The sequence below is a fragment of the Furipterus horrens genome, unplaced genomic scaffold (genome assembly GCF_987537825.1).
Source record: "Furipterus horrens unplaced genomic scaffold, mFurHor1.1.pri manual_scaffold_4, whole genome shotgun sequence".
NCBI classification, from domain to species: domain Eukaryota; kingdom Metazoa; phylum Chordata; class Mammalia; order Chiroptera; family Furipteridae; genus Furipterus; species Furipterus horrens.
In genome coordinates, this window is record NW_028327174.1 from 106,355,234 (window position 1) to 106,376,040 (window position 20,807).

The 20,807-nt window shown below is 34.4% G+C and overlaps 1 protein-coding gene across 1 annotated transcript in view; it reads left to right on the forward strand.

Moving 5' to 3' along the window:
* Positions 1–1,098: 1,098 nt before the first annotated feature.
* Positions 1,099–20,807, forward strand: part of EPYC (epiphycan) — a 44,025-nt gene continuing 24,316 nt past the window's right edge. Inside the window, exons 1-2 of the mRNA XM_090275743.1 lie at positions 1,099–1,156; positions 3,427–3,604. Of these exons, the coding sequence (XP_090131869.1) occupies positions 3,440–3,604 (165 nt within the window). The 5' untranslated portion in view covers positions 1,099–1,156; positions 3,427–3,439. The remainder of the gene's footprint in view (positions 1,157–3,426; positions 3,605–20,807) is intronic.

Genomic DNA, 20,807 nt, shown 5'->3' on the forward strand with positions numbered 1-20,807 from the left:
AGAAGTCTTGGTAGACTTCGTATGTACCTAGTATCAGTGCTACTGTTACAGATAAAACCAGTCCCGAGAAACCTAAGGCACACTGAGAACAAGGCGTTTGGAAGCAGATATGGATGGTGGGGACAATGACTGAGAGAGCCCTGAACAGAGGGGCAAAGAAGTTTTGGGGAAGAAAAGACAGGAAGGAAACAGAAAGGAGAGTGAGTGTCCTCACTGGATCAATTTGTCCAGAACCAAAACTGCTTTCAAGTTTAATACAGTATTCACTTTTGCTCATAGAGGGGTACCTGCTACACAGACACCCAGATTTATGTAAAGCCTATGAGAATACAAAACCTAAGCTTCAATCTTCTCTAGAACATTTACAGTGTGAATGCAAGTGAAGAATGGGAATTTAATACAAATATATTTTATCTTTACACCTTTAATAAAATTTAGTTTCACAAATCATATCATGTTCCAAGAACCTAAAATAAATCTCATATTATGGAAGAATGTTTTTTAAATGTGGTTTGAAGGAGCCTTTTTCCCCCCAAAACATTCAGATTGTATTTATTTCTGGACATATGTTTTTGGAAAATATTCAGGCAAAAGTTTATTGTTTCTTTGCCCTCAAAGCATTCCAAGTAATCAAAATAATTTGGATATATACTTAACCAACATTAAACAGGTAAGGCTTTGCAAATTTACTGAATTTCAGTTAATATTAATAAAAAGTGAAGAAAGCAATTTAAAACATGCAAAGTTTAGGAAAATTATTTCTTATTAGAATATTTATGAAATATCCATGTATATTATCACTGCATTCATTTTTACTTCTTAATTGGTGAATCTGTTATAGATATGTTAAAACCAACTTTTTCATTTAAAATGTTTAAGGTCACATATTGGCGATTATAACTCCTTTAACATAATTTCAGTAGCTTTATGTATGATGTAATTTGTATTCTACTGCTCAATTTGAGTGACTGTAAAGTAGTTTGGGGTTTTTAAAGACTGAGAAGCATTTCTCAAGGTTAGCTTTTCCAAACAGAAAATTGAGTGTTACAAATTCCACCTCCCACAGACCAGAATTCACAACTATTGGTCAGGGGCAGATACCACTGGCTCTGTGTCCTCAGTCACTTCGTGCCATTTCACCAAGTAGGAGCCAAAGGTAAGTTTTTACACTTGTTTTCTTCTTGGGTTAGAGACCTTTCTTCTACTATAACAACCTTTAGAAAAATAATTCAACTCGCTTTAATATGATTTAATTTTTCTATATTTATATTTATATTATTCTTGGATAATCCAAAATTCTGAATTAGCTTAGGAATTAGTAACATACAACAAAATAGTTCATCTTAATAGTCATGATAAATGCCAATAAAATTATAGTAGTTTCCAATAGATTTCTTAAATGAAGTACCTGACAGACCACATTCTTTCCAAGTACAGACAGGAACTATTGATTATTATTGACTGAAATTTTATGCAAAAGAAGAAAATGAGATGTCAGGTGTTTAAAAATATACTGATTATACTAGAATTATGCATTTAAAATGTCTTTCTGAGCTATATATTTTAAATTTTTATATAAGCATGCATTTTCAAGATATCATGAAATGGAGTCAAGTGGACAACAATTTCAAAATTTCAACAAAGACATTACATTAAATACTAATAAAATTACTTGGAGGAAGGAACATATTTTTTAACTAAACATGGATATATGTTCTTCAGATTTATATGATTCACACAGTCTGCCTTACTGCCAGTATCTTTAGGGGATAAGCCAAGTGCAGGTAAACTCCAATATGCAGACATTTATAATCAAATACAGGGTACAAAGAGAAAAAGAACCAGCAAGCACATTTTTTTTAACAGAGCAAGTTGCTAGAAATGTACATGAAAAATATATTTATTTAGGTCAGGGGTGGCTGTTTTAAATGCTTCCCACTGGAATATAGGAGAATGGCTCCTGGAAGATTTGCAAATCACACTGTTTTATTAAGTCAGACTTTGTTAGTAATTGAATTAAACAGTTCCAAATCTGCAATCCTGCAAAGATCTCTTCAAAGGCAGGTAAAACAGAGCCTTAGTTTATCCAGTGTGAATAAAAAATTTATTTGAAGAAAGCATAGAAAGGGATAAAAAAAGAGCTCCTTGTACTGCTTCTTATTCTCAGAGGAATTTCATATCCTTCTGCCTAAACCTGCTTCATAAAGACTTTCTTTCAAGTAACTGAAGGTCGGTTTGTCTGCCAGTGCATTCAAGTTTATAAGCAATGTTTACCATGAATTCTCTTTTATATGAGTGCATACACACATACACCATATGCACTGTTTTTAAAGTAAACCCAAGAAGTGTATCCAAAACACAAAACCTTTAAAATTGGACATCTTTGACAAAAAGGTTTTACAAATAATTTGCTTCCTCAATAAATAATCACTGGGTAACATTTTTTATAGGCCCAACTTAAATGTTTGAAATGAAATATAATAGTTTTTTTTAATTAACTAAAATGTATTCAAAGGAGTACTTATAGAACTACAATAATTAAAATGTTAAGATCTTAATTAAATCCCCAAATGCATGATGTTATCATGGAAAAAAAGAACTGTGTTTATTAAATAATTACAAAACAAAAGAATTCTTTAGTGCTGTATATGTACAAATCCTACTCTAAAGGGTCTTGCCAAATAATGCCTTTCACACATGTATTCCCGTTGATTCTGAGTTTGAACCTTAAATAGCCATTAAGAATTGAAATATAACACTAAGGATGAAAGAAAAATAGCTTTCTATTTGCTCCATTTAGTTAAGAACAATTTTTGAAAAATATTGCATGAAATATTAATGCATGCATATATTAAATAATCTATATTTAATAATACCCAGAGGCAACAAAGAAGTAAAAAGAAAACAATCATTATTTTGTCTGAAAAGACTCTAAGCTTAAATGCACAAGAAATAGTTATGAGACCTAGTTGTATAAGCAGCCAACTCCGTCTTGTCTTCTCATCTGTAAAACAGTGTGACAGTCACAGTGATCATCATCATCGTCTTCATCATCCCTACATTCCAAAGCTGATGAAACAATCTTAATGCTTAGTAATGTCAAAGCCTTTGTGAACAACTATATCAGTCTTTCTGCATCCCATTTTCCCCATATTTTTCTATAAAATAAAATCAATTTCACTGTAATTACCTTATCTACTATAAAAACGTGGACAAGTTTGTGCATTAATTTGAACATCTGGTATCAACAGTTATCAGAAGCCATACAGTTTCTTGTATTATGTTTATAAATTATTTATGTAAAGAAAGCTACCAGCTTGAGTCCCTCAGTGTTAACATCGATTTATCTATCATTCTTATTTAGTGCCAACTATTCATATGTTGTTATCAATTAAATATTTATGCATTTTAATATTTTATGACCAGGAGAGTTTGAAAAATGAAAGCATTAGCAAGACTTGTTCTGGGACTTGTCATCTTTGATGCTGCTGTGACTGCTCCAACTTTAGAGCCCATCAACTATGACTCAGAAAATTATGATGCCACCTTGGAAGACCTGGATAATTTATACAGCTATGAAAACATACCTATTGGTCAAGCTGAGGTACTTTAAAAAGCATGGCATGAGGAATTATTGGGGATTGTTCTCTTCAAAATAGTTTTGCTTATTTATAAATTAAGATGTTCTTTCTCAATAATTTCACATGAACCTGTTCTCCAGAACATGTTCAATCTATTAGAGATGAACATTGAAACACTCTTGTCCTTTCTTACAGCTTGCTTTATTTCCTTTATATCTTCTCACAAAATTGGGGGAGAAAAAGAATTTTTATCGAGTTAGAACAGAGAAAGTTAGAGGAAAAAGCAGAAGCCAGTAAGGAAAAGTAAATATAATACATAAGCAATGATAAAGAACTTTGGGAAGTTTGAGGTACAGGAAAAAATTGTGAGATTATAATAAATTAGGAAATAAAAATAATATAGAGAAAAAAGTAAGGCTTTGATACACTCTGCATTCCAAGAGCAAATGTGCTTTCCTGAAGGACTGATTCTCTCTCAGCAGTAATATAGGCATTAGCAAGGTTACAGCCCACATTTGATAAATCTGATAAGAAAGTTCCTAATTAAATGTTAGGCTTTTTACATAACTAAAGCATACAGATTAATTTTTCTGAGTCAGAAAACAAACAGACCTTGAGATGCTGGAGTGTAATTAATGTACAACACTGACAAAAACTAACTAAGGGCAATAAAACAAAAGGGAAATTGCATCTTCTTTACAGGATCATAACACATTTTGGGCAGTCATTCAAGTGTAAGTTTTCTTAGAATAAATACTTTTGATAACTACAAAAATGAAATATTTAGACAAAAGCATATAGTTAAATTGTATAGAACTTAGATATATCTTTATTAAAATATAAACAGTCTTAATCTTATGTTGACTTATGAAATATAAGAATCAGAATTTCGGAACAGTTTTCACAAGTCTCCTCCCCTTACCATATTTTTCTCTCCCTATCTTTTTCTCTTTTGTCTTCATTTTTTTTTAATACCACTCCCACCCTCTCTCTCTCTCTGTGCCACTTTTGAGTGAGGTTTTAAGCTTGGTAGCAGATTACTTTTCTTCTGCACATTCAATGTGAGTCTATTTTCTAAGTCTCAATTGATATTTACTGTTTGATTCATTTCCCTATATGACTTTGTTATGTTAAGGAAATTTCTGTTGAGAATTTATGGTCCATTAGTAACCAATCTTGCTGTCCGTGATCTTTATATCTCCAACTTAATTCATTAATATGGAGTATAAGAAAATTGTCTAGGCTTAACTTATTTATTCTACTTCTTTTTCCATCTTGCATAAATATTTTTTAAAATTAGTGCATATCTGCAACTATCTACCAAATCAATATTTTAATGTAACTTACTTATCATCTATCCAGAAAGTATTTTATAAGACCAAAGAGATTTGGTGAGTACCATTGGTGAATCCTGTCTTCTGAGCAGGACCGGGGAGTGGAGTCAAGGGACAGCTTATTCCCTTCGGAAGACCAAATGCACAATAGAGAAAATACTGCTGGAAATCAACGCTGCCTTGGGCAAAATTGTGACATCAATGGGCTTTACCTGAAGCCTTCTTTATAGCCATTTCTTGCTGTCAGGATGCCTTTTGCTGCTCAGGATGCCCTAGAGATATTCTCATGAGATTTTGAAATTTTTCCTGCCACAAAAAAATTTAAGCTAATAAATATATTTATATAAAGATGATTTAGTATACAACCTTACCTCAATGTTCTTATATTCTGGAATAACAACCTTCCTTAAAGGTGCCAAATATGTGACATCATACCCTTATATATGCCAGTCTTGACCCCAGGCAGACATCCCTGATTTTCACACGGGCCCAGTTAAACTCAGGATTCTAACCACTGAGGGCTCCATGTGGTTGAAATATATAATCATCCCTGACTGAAAAATTCTTTGTGGTAAAGTCACATATTATAAAATATGTGGAATCTAATGAACAAACTGAACTAACAAGCAAAAAAGAGCCAGACTCATAGATGGAGAGCAGATGACAGCTGGGGAGGGGCGAGGAGGGGGTGGAGGGAGTGAACTAAAAGGAAAGAGGACTCGTGGACAACAGTGCGGTGATTGCGAGGAGGGAGGGGGTATGAGAGGGCTAAATGGTGATAGAAAAACATAATAAAGAAAAGAAAAAGTGCTACATGAATTTAAGTTTAAAATAAGAAAACCAACTTATAGATAGATGATATATATAGTTATACATAAACACATATACATGTGCTATGATAATGTAACACATTTGAAGATATAAACTATATATAATTTAATAACAGAAATACAAGGTTCCATCCAGTAGCAAAAATCAATCAACCTGTTCAGCTACTGCCTATAAAAAAATAAAAATCCAGAAACAATACAATAAATTAGATGACATGAGGAACAAAGTTCCAAAGAACTTTAGCTTAAATATTGACAAATTATGAATATAAATTGCTTTACAGACAAGGAACTGATATATAATGCCTTATGGGGAGATATAAAATAAAGCCAATAGCCCCAGTCATGTGAATGGGTTCTAAAATATAGTTACTCATGACATTAATTTCTTGAATGCAGTTTTGAAAGTTTATACTCTGGTGATTCCTAGTAATATTATTTATCCAATTTTTAAAATTAAAGGCAGTTGTTCCACAAGTTCTTTATCCTATGTGACCCTTTTTGAATGAACATTGGTAATACACCCATTTTGGACACAGCGGATGAAAATTTGATGGTAAATAAAGCACATGGAATATGGTGGGATCAGATGCTTCATTTTTTTGTCTTCGATGTCAAGACTATGATTCTTCCTGTAGAAAAGACAATTTCTATTCTAAAATTGTAAACTTATGAGATAACAGAACAATGCCTCCCAATGCCAGTTTCTTTCTGATAAATTCTAAGACTTGGCATCTTAGGCCAATAGAGTAGACCTTTTGGTCTAGGCTTTGAATTATTAATCCTTAAGGCTTGTGACATATACAATAGGCAGAATTCTAAAATGCCCCCTAAGTGGCCCATCCCCTGGTGTGCCCATGCCCTCTATAATACTTATCATTGTGAATTTATTTGGATATCATTCTTGCAACCAGCTTATGTTATATAATCTCCTCAAAAAGATTATCTTAGTCTGACCTAAACTCATGGGCCCTTTAAATCAGTGTCTTGAAGATAAGAACAAAACTTGAACCATGAGAGAAATTCAGTGCAAGGGTAACTTGCTGGCTGTAATGATAGATGGGTGCACATAGCAAGGAATGCAGAAGTCTGAAGATGCTGAGGGAAGCTGACAGCCAGCAAGCTTACTGGGACTTCAGTCCTACAGATACAAGAAACCCCAAGCTCCACATGAAGTTACAGACCCAGCCATCACCTTAATTTTGACCTTGTGAGACCCTGAAGAGAGAATCCAGCAAGGCCAAACCCTGGATTTCTGACCCAAAGAAACTGTGAGTTAAAAATTGAGCTCCTTGGTTTCTGGAATTTATTATGCAGCAATAGAAAACTAATAAAATATGTAATAATTGAACATTTTTTATGAAAACCAAATTTGAACTTACTGCTACAAGGCTTGGATTTCTGAGTCCAATGGTTTATCTGGTCAATGAGCTAAACCACCGCTTGAACCGCACAACAGAGCTTTATGAATTTTCACTAGTGGTTGTATATTTACTTCCTACTTGGTAGATGGAAAAGGGTCATGAAAATATTTTTGTTTCTGAAAATTATATGCAGTAATAGTATTCCAAACTGATGACATGGGATTTCTGGTAATCTAGAATATCCAGGACCTGCTGAATTTTATGTTAGGAAGATTTTAGACCCAGCAATTCTATCATAATGCTCTACAATACCCAGTGGGTACATTTGTTTGTATAACATAAAAATTTTGCAAATTTTTACTGAACTTTTATTTTACTTTAATAGTTTGAATAGGATGTGATTATAAGCCATAAGACCAAATATACATTTTTTTTTTGCTTCTTGATGAATAATAGTTAACCCCGATAGAGCACTTTTATGTGCCAGGTACTGTTGTAGGCATTTCACATGTATTATCTCCTTTATTTCTCACAACAAAACTATGAAGTACTATTGTTATTCTCGATGAATAGATGAAGATATTGAGACAAAGGGAAGGTAAGTAACTTGACCAAGATTGCACAGGTATATAATCATTGTGATGTTATCTTCTCATATCAGAAAATAATTTTCAGCAGGTTAATAAAGGATTGTATTACCTCCCTCCATTTTCTTCCATTTCCAAATTGTCCTTTTGACTTGATATTGATTTAGCTCCAGCACTCCTAAAAGAGAAGGAAAACCATTCTTCTATGGGTGACTAATGTGAACTAGAAGTAACTTTTAAAGACAACTATCTGTTATCTAATTACTGTAAGAAAGAATGACTTAAAACACACTACTTCAAAAAATAATTGTGAACAGGCATTCTCCAACATATATCTAAGTTATGGGAAATAGCATAAATATATATTATTTTATTATACTTATATATATAATGGCATATATACAGAGTGGGGCAAAAGTAGGTTTATAGTGTGAGTATGTGAAATAATACAATAATAAATAATAATACAAGAATAAACTCTCTGTCTCACATATTCACCACTGTAAGCCTACTTTTGCCCCACCCTGTATGTATCACATATCTGGTGGTCTAGGATCCAGAGGAACATTTTGCTATTATCCTTAAAGAGTTCATCAGAAACCTACATATTCAACATTTAATGTTCTTTGAGTGGCTTATATATTGTGTTTTTGACCAAGGTAGGCATTTAGTGTTTCCATCCTCATGGTATAATTTGGTGGTTATTGATTGTTCATTTCTCTTAGGTCTAAGAAAAACATTATCCCTGCCCATTAATAATTTCTTTACCCAGGAAAGTTCTCAGTGACTCTGCTGAAGGAATTAAACTTCCTTTCCTCCAGTAAAATTTCCTTGGCTACATTAAGAAAATTAGGCTTCTTCTCTCCTATACTACATTACTTTAGTCTTTTCTAATTGCTTTTACTTAACTGCACATACAGTGTCTTTGAATATTTAAGAAACTTCAAGAATGTCCATGAAGTACATTTGATTGCATTTACTGTAGGATGGTGTGGAGGGCGTTTTCAATGACACTACACAACACTCTTCATGAGGATGTGGAGGACAAATTTCTCTCAGCCCTCAGTGTCTAAGTGGGCTGCACCTTCTAAGGAACTTTTCTTTTCATTTTCTGTGTTCTACATCTTGTAGCTCAGCGTGGTTGTCATTTTGCTCAGAACCCTGGAGCTTGATTTTTGCCTCATTCATCTCTGGCTTCACATTACTTCCCTTCCTTTCATCTCTTGGGAACCTTATCTCTCATATAAATGTTTGAAGTAGATATGGAATGAGATAGGGTAGGCATTCATAAAGAAACATAGCTAATAAAAAAATTAGTAATAATTGACCAATAGGAAATTTCCTGAATGAGGTTTGCTTTCTTTTCTATAACCCACTATTGATTTTAAAATTAAGGCCAATTTTTCTTTCATAGAAAGAACAAGTGGATAGCTTAAAATTATTCTTTAAATAAAAACTCCATTGAAATAAATAAATTCAGCTTTAAAAATAACATTTATAGATGAAGAAGCTATGGCTTCATCAAAGAAATCAAAATTAAATTTAGTGCACTTGTAGGAATGGGAGACAGTGAATGCAGCTGTCTCAATTAACGATCAAGCAATGATTTCTTTTCTCTTGTCATGATGATATGGTGCCATGCAAAATAATTTTGTGATATATGTTGATGCCTTGTAACATCAGAAATTACTTAAGTAGTATCAAACTAATTTTGGACTACTTATAGAAATCAATATCTAGTTTAGATGATGATATATAAAAAGGATCTTAAAATAAGGTTTTCTAAATATAATAAATTGGTATAGAACTTTGTTAATGTTAATGGACGGCTTGTTTAAAAAATTATCTACATATTTGCTGAAAAAAATAACTAAATCAGTAATATTTCTACTCTTTATTTTTATTTTTTACTTGAAATTATGTCTCCCTTTGGGCAATTTATACAATATGTTTCAAAGCTTTATACATATGATTTGCATATAAAACATCTCTTATTGGAAGAAGTAATTTCTTTAAGTTACTTGTTAAAGTTTCAGTCAACCTGAATTAAATATTATTTTAAAAATATGGTGGGGAAAAAAGAAATGTTTCTCTTCATTCTTCTTCACTGAAGATGCTCTGGAGGACAGGAAGGAAGAACTGTGCTGATGAGCTTTCAGCATGGTTGTCTGATTGACTTTCCATATGCTTCTTTTAAAAACAGTGGTAAACCATTTGATTCTTAGTTTAACTATTTGAAAACTTTAAAAAAAGTGCAGCAACAAAAACATACAGTTTTGTAAGATCATCAGGAAAAAAGGAAAAAATACTGATAGTATTTGTCAGTGACTTGTTTGTGCTTGAATATGTATTATAATTATTTATGAGACCACAAACCTAATTCTCATAACTATCCCTTGAAATAAGACATGATCATTATTATTACTATTATTATTTTATGAGCAACTGAGTATCAGAATATTGCCCAAGGTTATTCAGCTAGTAAGTTTCAGAGTAAAATTTAAACCAGGTTCTGTTAATGCCAAACCAGAGAGACTTTGGAACTAAAAGCCTCCATTATTTTTCTGCTTCTCCTCTTTAGTCTTTAATTTTTGTTTGCTGTGTCCAATATTAAGGTTTCTTTTGTTTGAAATTAAGTAATTTGATTATTAAGAATCAGAAAAACAAGAATTTTCAAGTGATTACAATGAACATAATATCTAAGCAACTCTCTTAGCTGTCAAAGAATTTAAGAGAGAGAGGTAAGACGATCCTTCTGAACTGAAGGCTGCTTTGTCAGAAATGTGGGGATTGAGCAATCTTTGCCAAACACATTTCTTCCTCATCCATTTTCAAGATAAAATAAAAAATAAGACACAGCTTTCATTGCCAGTGTTCATGTTCATGTTTTTATTAGATAATTAATATGATCACTTAAATCAATTTGAGCACTAGACTCAGGTTTAAAGCAGAATTCCATTGGGCTTAACATATTTGCATGCCAATGTATGAACCCATAAGGATATTTTTCAGTAACCCAGGATGAACAGCTCAGAGATTTTCAATATGTTTGGGAACCGATTGCTGACATAATGGTAACAACACAGAATACCGTAGCTTCAAAATTTATTATCAACTGGTGGGACAATTTGGGAGAAAGATGAATTTAAAATTCTATTTTTTAACAAAAACTTAGTCTATGATAGAGTAAAAATCCAGAGTAAAACACATTGTGGATTTCAAATGCTTTTTAAAAGATGAGAGACAGGCTTATACTTTAAATATTATCTGCTGAAGAACTGGACTTGCTGATTAGGAATTTACTGGCACGGTGGGGATCCTAAACTAAGGAAATCAATAGGGGAGAACATTTTCTCCGCAACCTGGCTTTGCCTGTGCACTTAACCCTTCCATGCGCCCACACTGCAAAGATGGCAGAAGAAACTGCTGGCTTTGAGTGTTGCTCATGTACACAATGGTTCTGCATGTGGAAGGGCCGTTTTCCGCACTAAGTGGCACAGGCACCCTTTGTGTGAGTCCTGGGTCCCACACAGAAACTGTGTGACCTCAGACAGTCATACAATCCCTCTGAGCTTCAGCTTCCTACTTATAAGATACCTAGCAAAAATTAAATAAGAAACTTGCTAACTGTTTAACTTACAGCCTGGCACATAGCAGATGTTTAATACATGTTAGCTTTACTATCAAATCACTTATCCAGTCAACAGCCACTGAAGCAGATCCACTGGTGACCAGGAAAGTCTGGGAGTTGAGCTTTCATGAAGGCTAACTCCGTCGGGCATGGGTTCCCTTTAATTCACTTGCCAATCTTTTGCTGAAAGCCAAGAATAGGGGCAGGTGAATTAGACCAAGTCCCTCCTTGTCCCTCAGTACCTCCCAGTCTAGTCATCTTCTAAACACACAACTTCAATACAACAGAGGAAATTAAAGAAAGATAACTATAAACTAGATCTGTAGTTATCTGTTGGGACACAAGTTTTCTATGTCTCAAAATGCATACATACATAAATATGCTGAGAAATTATGTCCCCAAATCTGTCATCAGTTACATTCCTGACAGCAAATCTGAGATATAAATTATTTTACTCATGTCTATCCACCACCTTTTCTGAATAATATTTAAGGCTAGTTACATGAATAAATGCTATAATGTGTATAAAAATAGACATATAAGCATATAAAATAAGTATAAATCAAAATATACATAGATAAAATATTAATGTACAATATATCATTGTATAAAATATATGATATAGAGTACATTGTATTATATTCTCCACAATATTACATCTTGTATTATTTCTTATTTGTTATACTACATTATACTATGAAAATATAAATTAAGAAAGTGGGGCAAGCAAAAAATAAGTATTGGAAACACACTATGAAACCAAGAGTCAAGTACATATATGAAAATGCATACTATTTTGTATTATGATACACCTATATAAAAATTATATTAAAGTATTTCTAGGCAATGTGTTAGGTTTTAAGGGACCCAATGCATACTTCTCCTATACCCTATTTAACTTCAGAATCATTTGAGAGACAGAAATGGAACTCAGACAAATGAGTTCAAAATACCCTCCTTCCTAGATTGAAATGTGTGACTTAGGTCCGAAGCAACAATGAGCTTTCTAATACAAAACTCCAGTTATAGACTAGGTTGTCATTCTCAGGCAAAGTCAATCAACCACAGGCCTCAGAACAGTGCCTGAGTCAGTACATAAATCTCAATCATGTGTGGAGGGCAAAACAGGGTGAATGCTCTCAACAGGCAGGCAATTCCCCCAAAGGGACGATGAACCACCTGAGCCTAGTTCCTTCTTCCACTCACCAATTATCCTAGTCATTCTCTCCCACCCCCTAAAAAAGGTGAGTAAAGGAGCCAACAGAGTATACAGGAGGGTGGTCTCTCAAGCCATTAGGCTTATCCATTATGTTCACTATAGCTCTCACTTTCAAGAGAGAAAATCATCCCATTTATTGGACAGTCTTGCCCATACTTTCCTGAGACCTACCCCCATGCCAATCACCACTTTTCGATATCCTCTGGGGTCTATAGATTTGACCCTGGAAAGCTCTGGAATGGATCTGAGAGCATCAGTGAATTTATCTCAAAGGCATCTCGCTACTTGAGATTGAACTTTCACTCTCAGTTGTATGTGCTAAGTCAAATTATATCAAGCCACATTATCTAATAGCAGTTTATGATATATTTTACAATGAAGATTACACCGATTTCTATACAGCTCCCTTACTTCCATGAAGTTTTTGAGGAAAAATAAGACTACAGATGAACATCTCTTGCAAATTAAAGTCTAAACTTGTTTAAATCTGAAGAGATTACAGTACAAATTCAGAATTGCTCACCTTGTGATTTAAAAGCTCAAACAAAGAACATGCAGTCCAAAATGCCCCTCGCCATTTCCTTTTGCTTCATCTCAGCTAGATGGATTCTTAGTGCCTGGCTCAAGCTGGACTTTTTCAATAACTGAAGCCTGAGTGGACTTTTCCAGATACAGATGCACTTCCTTCAGAGACACATAAATTATTGGTTCATTACCAAGTCTCCTGTGACCTTGATATTTAAAGAGAATGAAGCGTTAATTGCACACATATTATTATCACAACACTGACCCTAAACTCCATCAAATTTAAAGAACCAAGTTACTTCTGAATCCCTAAAATAGTTATTCTAGGCAAAAGTATAGTTCCAAAACCAGTACATAGTGCTACCAGACAGCCAAGAAGAGATTTGGTGGTAACTGAGAAGTCAGAAGATGGAAGAAATCTTGGTATAGCTTCATCCAGATGTTGGTCAGTTTATGTTTCTAGTCTGCAGACTTTGAGCTTGAACACAATTTGGAGGAATTTCCTACCAGGAGTGAAATGATGGCACTGCTTTACTGTTATTAGAGGAGTTGTTCTCGAAGTGTGGTACCTGAACGGGTAGCATCCGCATCACCTGGGAGTTAGTCAGGAAAATGCAAATTCTCAGATCCCAGTCCAGACCTAATGAATCAGAGATTCTAGAGGAGGGCCCAGCAGTTAGGAGCAACCCTCTTGCTCACTCTGACCCACTTAGCATATGAGCAACACTGAATTAAGGAACCACGTGGCTTTTATCTCAGGGCAGCATTTGAGATATTCCTGTTTTCTAGCGTAGCTTTTAAACCTACAGTGGTGGCAGCCCAGTCCCCAGGTCTACTTGAAGCTTCGATCTGTTTTTTTTTTTTTTTTTTAACCTGCATCCTCAAAACCTTTAAGTTCTAATTTTTCTGCAACCCTGGGTTTCTGGTACTTGATGCTGCACTGAGCGTGTGTATGTCAGGTGCCAGATTCTCTTGGGAGCAAGGATTTTCAACGGGGGCTGAGGATTCTCCAGCCTGGCAACTGTCTGCCTCACTGGCTTCTACCCTTGCTTCCTGCTATGAAATTTACAAAATTTACCTCCCAGGGAGTTTCCTCTCTTCCCTGTGTTTTTGTTTTGTTTTGTTTGTTTGTTTTTTTCAGCTGAAGGATCAACCTCAGAAGATTCCTGAACTGACACTGATGTTGATGTTTCTGAAGCCTGTGGCCCTTGGGAGCCTATTAAACAATTCTTCTACTACATTCCCAGGACTTAACATTTCAAAGTTCCAGGACTTAATTAGCATTTCTGTCTCCAACATCCTAGCCTGCAGGATAAGTTTTCCCTCTAGTGTGTTGGTTCTCCATCAACCACGACCATATATTTGAATCATTTCTAGAGTTTTTAAAAAATCCTAATGCCTGGGCCACACCCAGATTATTGAAATCAGATCTCTGGGGATGGGACCCAGATTTAGTGTTTGACACCCCTCAGCTGTTCTTTCAGTGTGAGTCATTTACTATTTTTGTTTAACCACTTTAATATGCTTTTCAATTTGTTCCCTTTACTTCTCTAGTGTTGTGTGCCAGAGGAGTGCCTTCTCTTTTCTTTCTGGCCTAGACTTTTGTTTTTCTAACATAGACCTTTACATTCTGTCTTGTGGCATCATCCATAGACACTTTTTTTTTTTAATCAGTAAATTATAAATTTGCTAAAAATAATATATTGTTCAAGAAGATTTTAGAAATTTTCATATTTCTGAGTTAGATAATCTCTCATCACACTAATTTCTAACCCAGGATTGGATTTAACCTGTCATTGTCCCACCTCATCCTCCTATAATATCTTTCTTAATTGCACAGAGTTCTTATTCTAAGGCTCTTAAGGCGAGTTATAGTAAACCCTGTCTAGAGTTTGCTTACACTGTGTTTGTTAAGGTCCACACACACAAGCATTGAAATCATTCAAGGATTATTGCTTGGTAATGTTGTCAACAATCATATTGTACAGTATAAGATGCAGATGGGAGGACCCTAAAGGGTAATCTCAGTGACATCATGCCAATCCTTCTGCTCACATTCAATGTGGTCTTTAAAGAGGTAAATGGTATGTAAGCAAATATATATTACTCACATACAACATATATGAGAACAAAGAAAATATATCTAAAAGATATTGCAGCTGGATTAAATAATTTTGTGTGTTCTCTTTAGCGTTATCAAAACTTTGATTAAAGAAACAATATGAAAAAATAAAATAAAATCCAGGACATTTAAGATTACAAATCCTCTACTATAACTGTATGGAATCTATAACATATATAAAATGGAGATTCAAGGGGATCATTACATTTTGGTATTGAGAGAAAAAAAGGAAGATCATTGACAACTCCCTACTTTTCAGCAGCCTTCGCCTATTGGCAGAGTGATTTCCATCATGCTAATGACTAAAAACATATGATGGGCAAAAAACTTCAAGATTTTGACCTTTAAAAATCAGCCCTTCCTTTACGCAATGCTATTACACAGCTGATTTATCTAGAGTCCTTTGCTTTGGTTCTATGGTCATGAGCAATCTTTGGATTATAATTTGGTTCCCAAGTGAGGCTGCCAAAACTACAGAGAATGCAGTGGTGGCAATAAGAGGGTTCAAGTTAGCATTCTGGTTTAGTACAGTCTTCTGGGTTTGTTTAAAGTAATTCTGCCTCTAAATGATAAAGTTAAGCTTCTAACTTTATAAAATTTTGCCAGGCTTTACCACTGATTCTAAGCAGTAAGAAAAACTTTAATCTAATAATTAGTTCTTTCAAAAGAAATTGGCTACAAGATGGTCTTCCCTGGGACATCCTCTATAAATGCACACATTTTATACTATCAAAATACTCTATGACAGTATATACACCATCATCATTGTGATCATCATCAGTGAATAACAGTTTGATATAGAGAAGTTCTACATACTAAAAGGCATGGTTTATTATGCTTTGTGCCTCAATAAAGGCTTTGTATTAGGATAGAAAAGATTGAAACTTAAAAAAAGTAATACTAAATTACTCCATCATAAAATAAAAAGCTAGAGCTTGGAAGGTTCAAGTTTCTTGTTTTTCAGTCCAACTGCTTTGTTTCAATTACTGTGATTGACTCGCTCCCCCTATCCCATTCTCATGAGATTACTGATTTCAGCCTACACTAAATTGTCCTTCTGGCACCCTTACTTGGGGGAACAAGGGCAGTAAGGGTGAAGGGAACATGAACTGACTTAGCTGTTAGATAATGCTGCTAAAGCCTTTTGCGAAGTTTCATACCAATATTATTTGGGGACATTCAATTAGAACTAGATGAGACATTTCTGAGAACTAGATATTAGAAACCTATTAAGTTTCTGGAGCCTAAGGGGATGATGATAAATGGAGCCCTCAATTAACAGGGATAAATGTTTCTGACAACTAAAAATAGAATATTATCATTTTCTGGCAAAAACGACAACCAAATAAACATGTGAACAGCCACCACAATAAAAGTGTTGAGGTTGCAAAGGACACAAACGAGAGGGTGTGAGTAAATGAAACCTTCCAATCATCAGCTCTTGTTATTTTTGCATTGAAATCTTCACATAAACATTGCATTAAATATAAAGAAGTATTATTTGAAGTTTTGAATTTATGAAGGATAAACATACACAAGGATATATTTTTTAAAAACTGATAAAGCATTTATATTTTGTATTGAATACATATCTAATATTCTTGCAAGTCAATATCAAATGTTATAATTTTAAACAATTTTGATTAAAACAAAAAGCCACTAATGTTGGTACATGGCCTGAAGACATTAATTAAGTATATAAATTTATTCATTTTGACAAGTTAAATACTGAGATTTTAAAAATAAAGAAGTCAAAACATAGAAAATTTCCTCAAATTTGGTGGTATAATATTTCAGGAACTACTACATTGAGGAACCAAGATCAAAGGATGATTATTTGTAAAAGAGAAATCAGAATAAGAAAGACAAAAAATGCACTTTGATTATTTTTTTTCTAGAGTTAATGACATGTACTAGGTAAATTAACACATAAAAAGTTAACCATTGTTACCTCAGTATAATTAGAAAATAGAAAATAAACATTGGAAAGGTCTATTTTAGGGCAAATTACATTAGCAGCTATAACAAACAAGTCCAAAATTTCAATGGCTTAACACAATAAAAATCAATATCTTGCTGACAATACTGTCCAGTTCAGGTCAACAGGTTTCCTATCCTCCAAGTAGTTATTCAGGGATTCAAATTTCTTTTATGCTAGAACTTCTCCATCTTCGCTTTAGAAAGTCAAGGTCACAGTGGTATCTTCTGTTGACAGACTGAAGGAAGGGAAAGAATGTGTAGAAAGTATACTTGCTTTTTACTGATTGGGACCATATGTGGCACATTACTTCTTCTCCCTTTCTATTGGCCAGAACTAGCAACATGACCCAATCTAGATTCAAAGAAAGTAGAAAGTATATGTTAGCTGAATACCCAGGAGGCAAATGAAACAGTTTGATGAATAAATGGAATTGTCTCAGCCATCATGTTTAAGCAGTCTAAAATTTCATTCTGACATAATACTTATTTCTCACAAAAGTGAGAGAAAATGATAATAAATGCTGTTTAAATTTTACTACCCACCAATATTAATGCTATGTGATATTTTCATACTTGTCAATTTCGGGGGAAGATTGATTGACTGTCAAGTGCTCCCACAGGGCTACATGTCCTTGATATGGTCTTCAGCCTTTGGATTTGGCAACTGAAGGTTCAGTCTTCAGGTTCATACATAATCAGCTATGATCAGATCAGACTGCAGGTTGATGAATGATCACATGAGGTTTCAAATGTAAACAAGAAAGCCCATTTATGAGTTTATAATGAGAATAGTCATTTCTCAGTAATGATAATGTTCGCTTTTCCTATCCAGAGCTCCTCTTTCTCAGAATAAAGGTGCCTAGAAAGCTAAATTATTCAGAAGAATTTTATTTGACTGATACAGAATCAAAATTAAGGAAGTGAAGCAGTCCAGTGGCAGGACTAATTAGATTCAAATCTTAGCCTTAACTATTTAGAAGCTGTGTGACCTCAGGCAAATTAGTCCTTCTACCTCTCATCTTTCACTTACAAATCTACCAAGTGTGCACGATTATTGCATCTCTACATAGAGTTTCTGAGAGTGGCTTTAGAATCAATAGAAAAAGCATAGCAGTTTCTCTTATATATTAGTATTCAATCCATGGCAATTATGTTTGGCTCACTCATGACAAGATCAAGTGAAATCTATTTTCCACGTCAGAGATCATCTCTTCAGTGATTGTATTGTTCGTGTTCAACAAAGGTAATAGTTCCCTCCAACAACCAATGTTAGCCACAACAACAAACTCCTTTTCTAAACTGAATTTTCATAGGCTGCCATCTTCAGTTGACTTGTTCTTTCTTTAGCTGCATTGTCGTTGCTAAGAGTCAGGAGTCAAGCTGCGTCCAAGTGCTTGGGAAAAGTGGTCTCTTCTCATTGTGCATTTTCAAGGTCAGTTCTGCATTCTGAGAGCAACCTAAATTTACTCTAATTTCTTGAGGTGAGAACCTCACTGTGACTCTGTCTTTGACCCTGTTTTATACACTAAAATCTGCATTTTTTTCCCTCTATTCTAATAAGAATGACTATATCTTTATTTTTCAACAAATATCAATAAATCGGCTAGGATCTTGGTGTATATATGCTTTCGCTTTCTTTTTCCTTAGGGATTTACTGTGCTGTCTTTATTCCCAAATTTTACATACCAGCAAGGAAAATATTAATAAAAATGTCCCATCTCTTCCTAAGTTGATGTGTTAAGTCAAAAGTGTGGGAATTGTAGCTAAGGTAAAGAGGATAGGAAAAAGATAATGGGAACCTTAGTGTTGGGACTAGTTGATCTCTTAGAGTGGCTCTGACTCTAGGCATGTAATTCTACCTTTCCCTAAAATATAGACCAAAGCTAACCAGAATCCTTAGATCACTAGTAGACTCAAAACCGGTTTTATCTATTGAGGTCAAAGCACACCTCCTTTAGTTTCCCTCACTATAGTGAAGATCCATTGGCAGACATGAAGATGTCAGAGCCATAACTAATCTCTTTTCACTCCTTCTCTCTCAAGCACTTACGTTAAAATATTTTATTACTCTGGTATCCAAAGCACCCCTTAAAGTATCAAAAATTGTCATTGTTTACCTGTACTGATTCAACAATCCTTAGCCTGATATTTGCTAGACACATTGGGATAGAAGTTGGGAATAAAAAGGTTAAAAAAAAAATCCCGACTATTCACATATACAACATAAAAATCTATATCCATTATCTTGTTGTGTAACAAATAATCCCAAATTCTGGTGGCTTAAAATGTCATTTACTTTGCTTACCCTTCTGTTCAGCAATTCGTGCTGAACAAGTTAAAAAGCCAATTCAATAGAAAGCAAGTCAGAATAAAATAGGAGGTATAAAAAAGAATAAAGATAAACTAAGAAAAAATGTATATTTGTATCAGAGGCCCAGTTATATATTTGCATTTGAGTGTTACTGATCATAGCTTGAGAAGAAGCAAAACTGTTTTCTGGCCATTTTTGTGTGTGTTCCCAATTTAAGTTTCTGCAGCACAGGCACGAAAGTCTGCCACACGGAGAGCCAGACCCTTGTGCTCTCCTGGCCTCATTTCTTTGCATGCATTGCCTCATAACTTCATATCACTTTATGAAAATTGGTAAGAGAAGGGAAAAAGACAAAAGCTGAAATCACGTCTATTCAGTAGTGACAATAAATGTGTCTGCAATGCAAAAGGCTCTCCCGGCAGAGTACTTTGAGGTTACAGTTGTACTATTTTGCTAAACCAAAAAGCATTCCTTTTCTTTGGTCTGAAAAGTTGTTCTACATTCCCATTTTAATAGCAAATAAGCATGAACAAAACAGTTTCTGATAAACACAAAAGCTGTTTCGCCTCTTTATAGTAAATGACAAGTGAGATCTTACAGCTTCACATCAGATCAGTGGAAAAACAATTATGTGTAAAAAATATGTGCAAACATTTTTTTCTATAAAGCCAAAGATTCAAGGCAACATGTCTGGAATGTGTTTCTCCCTTTAGGCTGCCTCCATTCCATGAAACATCTGTCTCAATTTCCGCTCTTCCTGGAGCCTCCTTTTGGTCTCTCTACAAATCCATTCCTTCTGAAGTTGCCTTATTCTGACCCTGCAGATGGAGCCCATATGTCTCTGTTTAAGGAGTGTGCCCTGTCTTCTCAAGTGGAGATTTATGGCAATGGGATCTCCATGTATGGCTTCCCAGTGCACCAAACATAATAGGATTTGCTTTTGGTTTGATTTCACACATTCAATGGGTTAACGTAAGCATTAACACATTCATTGATTCTTCTCAGCACAATCTCTAAAATTAAGCATAGAGCTGTGCATTAGATATATTTTGGACAAGCATGCCTTTTGTATTATATTCAATAAGTACTTGTTGATCATATATTATGCTATAGCCTTTAGGTATAAAGACATATGACATAACTGAGAGTGTACTGTCTAGTAGACTTGGAGAGGCAGAAAAGTGATGGAACCCCTATAACAGAATGGACGAAGGGATGAGAGGAAGAGGCTCCATAGCATAGAAGGGAGCGCAATTCAGACATGTGCACTGACAAAAGAAAGTTTAGGGTTTTTAAAGGATGATTTTCATTTGTGAAGCAATG